This window comes from Cryptotermes secundus, unplaced genomic scaffold, assembly GCF_002891405.2.
Source record: "Cryptotermes secundus unplaced genomic scaffold, Csec_1.0 scaffold142, whole genome shotgun sequence".
Taxonomy (NCBI): Eukaryota; Metazoa; Arthropoda; class Insecta; order Blattodea; family Kalotermitidae; genus Cryptotermes; species Cryptotermes secundus.
Window position 1 is genome coordinate 273,253 of NW_019743148.1, and position 7,993 is coordinate 281,245.

Here is a 7,993-nt window from a genome sequence, read left to right on the forward strand (position 1 = left end):
TTGTTTTGTTGATAATTTTCTCAAAGTTCTATGAAAATTGTGTTAATAAATCTTATTGGCAGTGTTAGGTGATTAAATCAAGGAAGATATATGTATGGTATGTGGTAGTCTTGAGGAAACATTATAGGAAGAGGCAATAACAGAAGTATTAGTTGAACAGGGAAGATACTATTCAAATGAACCAAATGCCATAGTCATGTAGACAACACTCCTGCACCATTTTTGGGATGTCATGGGGTCAAATTTCAGCCAGAGATTTTCTGTCCTGATTGATATTTGTGATTTTCCTCATTCCCTCTAAAAAATTTGGATTTCTACCTCAAATTGTGCCCTGACAACTTCCTTCCGCATCCTCTCAAACTTATTATTCCATAATCATATCATTCAGAATTATGTGTCCCTAAATTTTTAAAGCATCATTAAGTAAACCATAAAATAAGTAAAGAATATGAAATGAATCTTAAAAACATATGTTGTGATGATGATGACAAATATGTGGCTTCTGTAAGAACAGGTAATCTCTTGATCAACTGAGCAGATGGTTATTGCTGAAGAGAAATCTTTTAATATTGAGTCAGTCCATGTTTTGATTCACCTGTGCTAGCCTGAAGGCACTAAGAAATCAGGTCTTGTATGGCAGCACCAGAATTGTGAGTTGGAATAAGATTCAAGGATTAACACCATTATCTGTTAACTATAATATATGTATTTATTTATTTTTGTAGGTTGAAGTGTCTGCCATAATGACATCTCTATTCTCTGCAATGATTGAACATAAGGTGAAGCTGGATGGTAGCTTCTCATCCATCATACTAGCAATTATGGTGGTAGAAGGTCTGGGAAGGTCACTGGACCCAAGGATTGATATAGTACAGCAAGCTAGACCGTTTTTATTAACATCCCTATGAATAGATATATTCAAAGCTCCTGAATTTCCATGTACACACAAATTTTGTAATATTCTGTTATATTTTGTTTATACAATATTTATATAATGATCTGGTGATGGCTTTTTCATACAAATAAATTAGTTTTAGTTGAATGATCCAAGTTTTAATGTTCATTTCCTAAACCCAGACAGAGAGTCCTTTGTCACGCATACATATGTTTATGTGCTGATGCTCTAAAGAATGTGTTGCTAAGTAACAGAAGCACAGCAAATGATTGCAGCTTTCACCCACTGTTGTTTTTTACAGCATAAAATAATTACAAGTGGTAACTGTGTTAAAGATGACATTGCCAGATGTGACACAGTTCAGAAATATTAATGCAGAATGTAAATCGTTGTAGCCTACTTGTATCCAATTTGATTGAAAAAGTGAATGGAAGGACAGAGTGCATGTATTTTTCATAATTGTTCTTTGAATTTTGCATACCTTGTAGGATTTGATGTTCATTTTTTGCAATATTATTGCATTGCAGCAGCATTCATTGTTCTTTGTGTTTTGTTAAATATTTACTGAATACTTTTAAAATAAAAGTTTTAGTTCTTAATGAAATCAATGTTTTAAGTTATATACGTTTTCTATAAAGGAGGTTTGAGAAAACTGATACAATTTAAAATAAAAGTGAGATAGTGTTAAAATAAAAAATCAACCATTGGAATAAATTAGGGCTTTGCATTTATAATATACTAAAAACAATTTTGCAGCAAGTTTTCTAATTGCAGTGCATTCTTTCTTTTGATGTTTGAGGCTGTCATCCTCAAGCTATCCATTGGTCCTGTGGAAAGATACTATATAATCTCAAGAACTTTAGCTTTACTGATATAGTCAGATCGACTTATATAACAGCCAGTCATCTTCCTATGACCTGTATAGGATGCTCGTCCATGAAGAACTCTCCAGTTATCAATGAACAGAACCATGCCAGGATGAAGCTTAAACCACCATTCTCCCTCTGGGTCTTTCACTTTAGCAGAAAATGACTGGATATCTTCATATAGTTGAGAAATCTGTTCAGCTGCCAGTATTCTCATTGGTGCCCGATCATTTAGATTGAACCTGTAAGAGCAAATAAACTGTCTGAGAGTATAACTGAAGGTTCTGACAAAGAAACAAAATAATTCCAGCAAAAGTACACTTTTACAGGAAGCATGCAAGTAGTCGAGGAATGTCACATGAACAATACGTACTCCATAGATAAGAAGTTTTAACATTTATAAATTCTATTCATGTTTTCTGTTTATATAGAACCCAGTGGCAGATTTTCTGGAACATACTGAAGACCTTTTTTTTTTTTTCATAAGAGGCAGGGAATTTCTTGAATAGCTAAGTGACTGTCAGCTTTATAAGAAGGACTACACTCTGTAGACCTAGTTATAAGTGTTTATATCTTGTACAGATGCATGTAAATTAAAATTTGAGAATTTATAAACATTATGAATGCATTATGTGAAGATACAAGCTTCGCTCATATACAAACTACATATTCCAAATAATACTCATGGATCATGTGTCAGCAAATGTAACATATGCCGGTAGCTTTATTTTATGTACATGAGAAAGTGTGTGCAATTTATTTTGCAGAGAGAAAGAGTTTGCGCATGTGTGTGATTCCTTTATTGGGGGGCAGGAAGGGGGAGGTGAAGAAATGCAAAATAACTCTTAAACTGAAGAGAACAGAGTGACCTGTAGAAGTCATTCTGTTAAAAGCCATCCCCTTACCTTATCTGTTGTAACTTCTTAGTAAGAGGGTGTAATTTAAGCATGGAATCTACATTGATGTAATGCTTTCCAGCCTCCAGATATTCAGCTTCAATGGGTAGTGTGCTGAGCCGCTGGAAACTTTTTGGATGTGTCTGTTTTAGATCATAGGCTGCTCGGAATCCATCCACCAGCAATGTCTCTCCGCCCTCACCATCATGGTGCAGACAGTGGAAAACCTGCAGCCTGAACATCAACATGCAATTATTTTTTAGAATAAATGCTGAGGCATCTTCGATATTGTAAAGAAATAATGGAAATACAAGTATTTTGCCATCATTATCTTTTTTTCTGAGTTGCAGATTTAGTAAGTCTGTTACTGATATTGGAATACAGAATGCTTTTGTATGCTTCTAGAAGTAATTTTCCATAGAGTTTATGTCCTTTAATATGTATAATAGCTAAAATATTTAATAGTATATGATTTTAAAATATATAGTGCTAGTGAAGGGGCCCATTATTTGCTTGGATTTTTCTTAAAATAAACACTGACAATCATATATATAAAAGAAATTCTGAAAGTACAAAAAGGAAAATAAATTATAGATTCATCTTGTTATTTCATATTGATTGCTCTTAGTTAAAGAGCAGTGAAGTAGCAATAGACATAAAATATTTTATGCTCTATAAAAACTGGCTAGAAACAGCAGTGAACACAGATGAGTTTATGGTTGCCCGGGACCTATACCAGAAATGGAGAAAACTGTAAGTGAGAGAGAGAGATTAACTCCAGCTTACCCTGCAGCTTCAGTGAAGTAGGTGTTGTCAGTATGTGCTCCCAGGGCCTGGCGTGTGTAAGCAGTGTCATAATGGTCTAGGTGATCACTGAACTCCCACATGCCACCAAACATGGTGTGCTGAACATGAGCAATTTGCTGCACAACCTTGTCTGTGGCTTCTTTTGTTGCAGGCACCTAGTTACATGTTGTGTGGTATTTATTATTACTATGATAGTAAGTACTATCAGTACACATCAACCACATAGCTTGTGAGATTTGAGGTTCCCACAACAATGAGTATGAAGAATACTATGTTCAGGGATGTTTGTCTGAGATACCAGTAAACTTTCACCAGACTACACAGCATTACATCCTAGAAGATAGTACCCTGTAATCAGCTTGTTCTGGGGATTTGCTGAAGAACAAATATTTCAGCTGTACTGGATATCCATGTACTTGAGTTAAACTTTCCAGATTCTCTATCAGATCTCAACTGTTTGGTGACAGCAGTAACAAACAGCAATAAAGTTCATGATGAAGTAAAAAGAGAAATATATTTGGGGAAATACTCAATGCATTTGAACTGATGTGTATTACATGTTACTGAGGAATGATGATCAGCACAGTAAGAGGCTATTTTCACTCATTCCGAGATGTGTTTCACTTCCTCATCACCAGTGATGAAGTGTACACAAGATACCCCAATTTATACTGCCCCAGTTAGTACTACTCAAATCTAATTTCTTTAGTATTTTTAGTGAATATTTGAATACAGACCTCATAGATACTAAGGATGGCTATATATTATAGTTATAGCAATACTATGAATTAAAATGAAAGGGACCTTATATATAGAGTAATATTATGTTTATACACTTTTCAGAATTGATCTAAATGTGAAATACCTGTCACTGATTACAGCTGCCTCTTTTTTGTTCTTCCAGACTCTTAGATTGACCTAGATTTCAAAGGGTGGAACTGATTAAAAGAATATTTTATAGCATATACCAAAAGCTCAGAAACACTGGAAATTAAAAAACAAAATTCTGTTGAAATACAAGAAAAGAAGAGTAAGGCATTTCAAGTCTCTTACTTAAAATTCCTAGTTTTTGTGTTTTTTGATGTAGTTTATCATATTTAAAGTCTACAATACAGAAAAAAATCTGCTTTATACCAGAAATTTGCAAAACAAAGGGACAACTGTTTTTAACTCTGATGTACATACTTATGTGTGGGTTGACCTGCTGTTTCTTTTGCATTACTAGTAAATTAATGTGTTCAGGCTCAGTGATAAGCATCACTTGAGAGCAGACAGAGTAACAATTCTGTTAAAAGTATTAAAAGTGAGCAGTGACACACACACACACACAGGGAGCCTGCACAATACATACATGCACAGTACTGAAAACAAGAAACAGCCTCTGCAGCACATGTAGACACAGAGCAAGTATCCCTGTGATTTAAAACTTTAAATTTAGAATTTTAAATTAAAAAAAAAATTAATTTTAAACTGGAATTCTAAAATCAAATTGATGAGCGTATATTGGCGAGATTTTAAACAAAACTGACAGGCTGGTGTTTTAGATTTTTGGATTTTGTGCAGTGTGACAGCTACGTAGTGAAAACATACATCTGATGATGGCCAGTTACAGCCGAAACATATAGTGTAGAGGAAGAAAACACAAAGAACTACAACAAAATAAATCGTTGCATTCACGACGGCATTTGTATTATTACATATGGAAGTGTATAGTGCAACAGGATGCTTATATATAATATAGTTACTCAGAAGTATCTTCAAAGGACGTATAAAACTGTAAATAGCTTGCTTATTCTGATTCTGATACGAAATTCTCCCAGTATTCCTTGCTTCATTGATATAATAGCTGAGGATATTTCAGAATGATCTTCGAGGTACCAAGCTCACCAATTTAACACATGATACAAACTGCAGCAAGTTTTACAGACTTGAAAAAAAGGCAAAGCAGGTTAAAATTCACAGAACTGTAATGGTAAGATTATGTAACCGCTTGGTTTTAGGTGTAGACACCTAACACATTGCAGTACAGTACAGGTAGCAATGCTGCATTGTAAATGTAGACCTGTGTAGTAAGCAGCGATGGACTTATTCCATTGCCTTGAAACTTGTAATTTCACGAGAGGTGCTTCAGTAATATTTGATCACAGTTTTTTCCAATTTCTGAGGAATTATATTTTAACATTTCTAGTGTATAGCTTACAAAGGAGAGCTTGGAAGCAAGTTGGCATTCTATACTAATCCTTTCCATGCTGATTTCTTAAATAAAAATTTAATTACTCTTTTTGTGAACATGCTGATTAGCCTTCTGGTTCTATAAAAGAAAAAAAAAAAGTTTTCAATCAGTAGAGTGACTCTTAGCTCCTCAGGAAGGACTCTGCTGTTCTCAGTGGGTTGGTTTTGTACTTTTGTGGTAACTGATGATTCCCACTGTTGAAAAGTCACAGACTGAAGTGTTTTAGTTTATAATTTTTCAAGATGACAGCAAATATTTCATTAATTTAATATCTACTGTTAAATAAACATATTCCAAATCAGCAAGTGTCCCTAAATTTGAGACATTTTTGATGTTCAGATGGTTAATGTGAAGAAACTTTTAAGAAGCAAGCCATTACATCCAAGTCGTGAGGTCTGTCACAACTTAGATGTTTATAAAACCCACCTCCAGAAACTCACATTTTTTACAATTCCAACACCAAAATCCACAATAGATTTGACAACATCATAAACACCTGCATCTGTGTTCATATACTGAGACATGTCCACTTGTGCAATGTTCTTCAGTTCCACACTCTGCCTGTTCCACAGTTTAGGGTGGTAAGTGTCTGAATTTTGGAGACCATTGTAACTGTTCTTCCACAGCCAGTCAAGAAGGTACTCAGATTGGTGTCCATCTGGCCCTAAGAAAGTGATAGTATATGATTATGTTATACCAAGTCTGTTATTGTTTGATTCATTGATTCATAATTTGTGTGTGTGTGTGCATGTGTGCGTGCGCAGGCGTGCATGATTTAAGGATAATTGTATGTTGGGACAGATATGGGAAGGAAATGGTATTATCTAATATTTTGAAGTTCTAAACAAGCCTTCTGTGAACGGAGTTCATGGAGGTAGGCCTAGGCCCACTGGGGCTGTAGTACCAAGGGGGGGGGGGGAAAGCCTTCTACTGAGGCATCAGGAAAGTGGACTTGAAAGATGCTGAATCCAAAGCTCATAAATCAGAAGTGGGCATGTATGAAAAGAACCTCCATGTTGGAGAGCGTGAGAGTTTCATTGCACCAAAAGAGAAGTGTGTACACATATGATGTGTAGGTAATGTCTTTTATTCATGAAGATTAATTTGTCTGTAGTATTGTTTTCATATAATGGGTTCAAAAGAAGATAGTGAAAGTGAGAACTTGAGTGATTGTGATTGTGACCAGACAGTGGTGTACACAAAAATATTATAGAGGGATGTGACATCAGTAATCAACGAAAGGTGATAGAAACAATCCTTGATCGGGAAAGAGAGCATAATCATAAAGAGAAAAAGACCACCTACAAGAAATGAGGATTCTTTATGGGAGTAAAATCAAATAAGTCTCTTTTCAATAAGTATAATTATACCAAAGACTCTCTAATTCTTGTACATCAAAATATCAGAGGTCTTGGTGGCAAAATTGATGAATTGAAGTGTTCAGTAGTTAGAAATAATATAAATCCTCACTTAATATGCTTATCTGAGCATCTCATGTCTGACCAGAAATTATTATACAGTAATTTCCAGAACTATGTATTTGGAACAAAGTATGCCCGTACGACTTATCAGGGAAGAAGTGTTTGTATGTATATAAGATCAGATATAAAATTTACTGCTATAAATTTAGCACAGTTCTGTGATAAGAAGAACATAGGAATTTGTACACTTAAGATTTCTTTAACTAAAACTAACATGTCTATACTCTATATAGGTCACCTTGTGGGAATTTTGAGTACTTTGTAAATAAATTGTATAAAGTACTCAAATTACTCTGTGAACCTAAAATTCAATTTATTATATGTGGTAACTTTAACGTGAATTTTTTAGAAGAGTCAACATGTAAAACACAGCTATTAGTGCTGTTGCAATCATATAATACATTTCATACAGTACAGTTCCCAACTATAATAACTGACACCAAAAGCTCTGTTATTGGTAATATTTTTATAGATTAGGCAGGGATAAATTCATACAAAGTAATCTCTGTTGGTAGTGGACTATCTTACCACGATGATCAGTGTCTTGTACTAAAAAATATCAGTTTTCTGGAGAAGAAAAAAGTGCAGGGAATCACAAGAAGATTAGTAAATGGAGACTCAATTTCTTAATAAACTATCTAATGAAAAATGGGAAAATATATATAAACCTAATGATGTAAACGAAATAGTCAACTCATTTTTAAATAAGTATTTACTTGTCTATGAGTCATGCTTTCCAAAGCAAAATGTAACAAATAAACTCAAGGATAATGGCTGGATAACAGCTGGTATACGTACCTCCTGTAAATGGAAGG

The 7,993-nt window shown here is 34.4% G+C and overlaps 2 protein-coding genes across 3 annotated transcripts in view; one reads left to right on the plus strand and one right to left on the minus strand.

The window, feature by feature from the left end:
- LOC111873733 (uncharacterized aarF domain-containing protein kinase 2) overlaps positions 1-1,318 on the plus strand; it is a 24,009-nt gene extending 22,691 nt beyond the window's left edge. The window contains exon 11 of the mRNA XM_033755190.1: positions 726-1,318. Within this exon, the coding sequence (XP_033611081.1) occupies positions 726-908 (183 nt within the window). The 3' untranslated portion in view covers positions 909-1,318. The remainder of the gene's footprint in view (positions 1-725) is intronic.
- On the minus strand, positions 938-6,528 carry LOC111873736 (trimethyllysine dioxygenase, mitochondrial). 2 transcript variants are annotated; one of them, XM_023868678.2, is made up of 4 exons: positions 6,194-6,528; positions 3,444-3,619; positions 2,667-2,891; positions 938-2,003 (listed from the first exon to the last, which is right to left on the minus strand). In XM_023868678.2, the coding sequence occupies exons 1-4, from the start codon at positions 6,197-6,199 to the stop codon at positions 1,736-1,738; spliced, it is 675 nt and encodes a 224-aa protein (XP_023724446.1). In that variant the 5' UTR covers positions 6,200-6,528; the 3' UTR covers positions 938-1,735. The 2 variants fall into 2 exon arrangements, with proteins under 2 accessions (XP_023724446.1, XP_023724445.1); XM_023868677.2 differs by having other exon boundaries at positions 6,138-6,524.
- Positions 6,529-7,993: the final 1,465 nt, after the last annotated feature.

Bases quoted from the DNA above. Each gene is read 5' to 3' on its own strand.
- LOC111873736 (XM_023868677.2), bottom strand. From the start codon at position 6,221: ATGTCTCAGTATATGAACACAGATGCAGGTGTTTATGATGTTGTCAAA. The intron at 3,620-6,137 runs GTGAGTTTCTGG...ACATGTAACTAG, and splicing joins GTGTTGGAATTGTAAAAAAT to GTGCCTGCAACAAAAGAAGC. The intron at 2,004-2,666 runs GTAAGGGGATGG...TTGCTCTTACAG, and splicing joins AAGAAGTTACAACAGATAAG to GTTCAATCTAAATGATCGGG.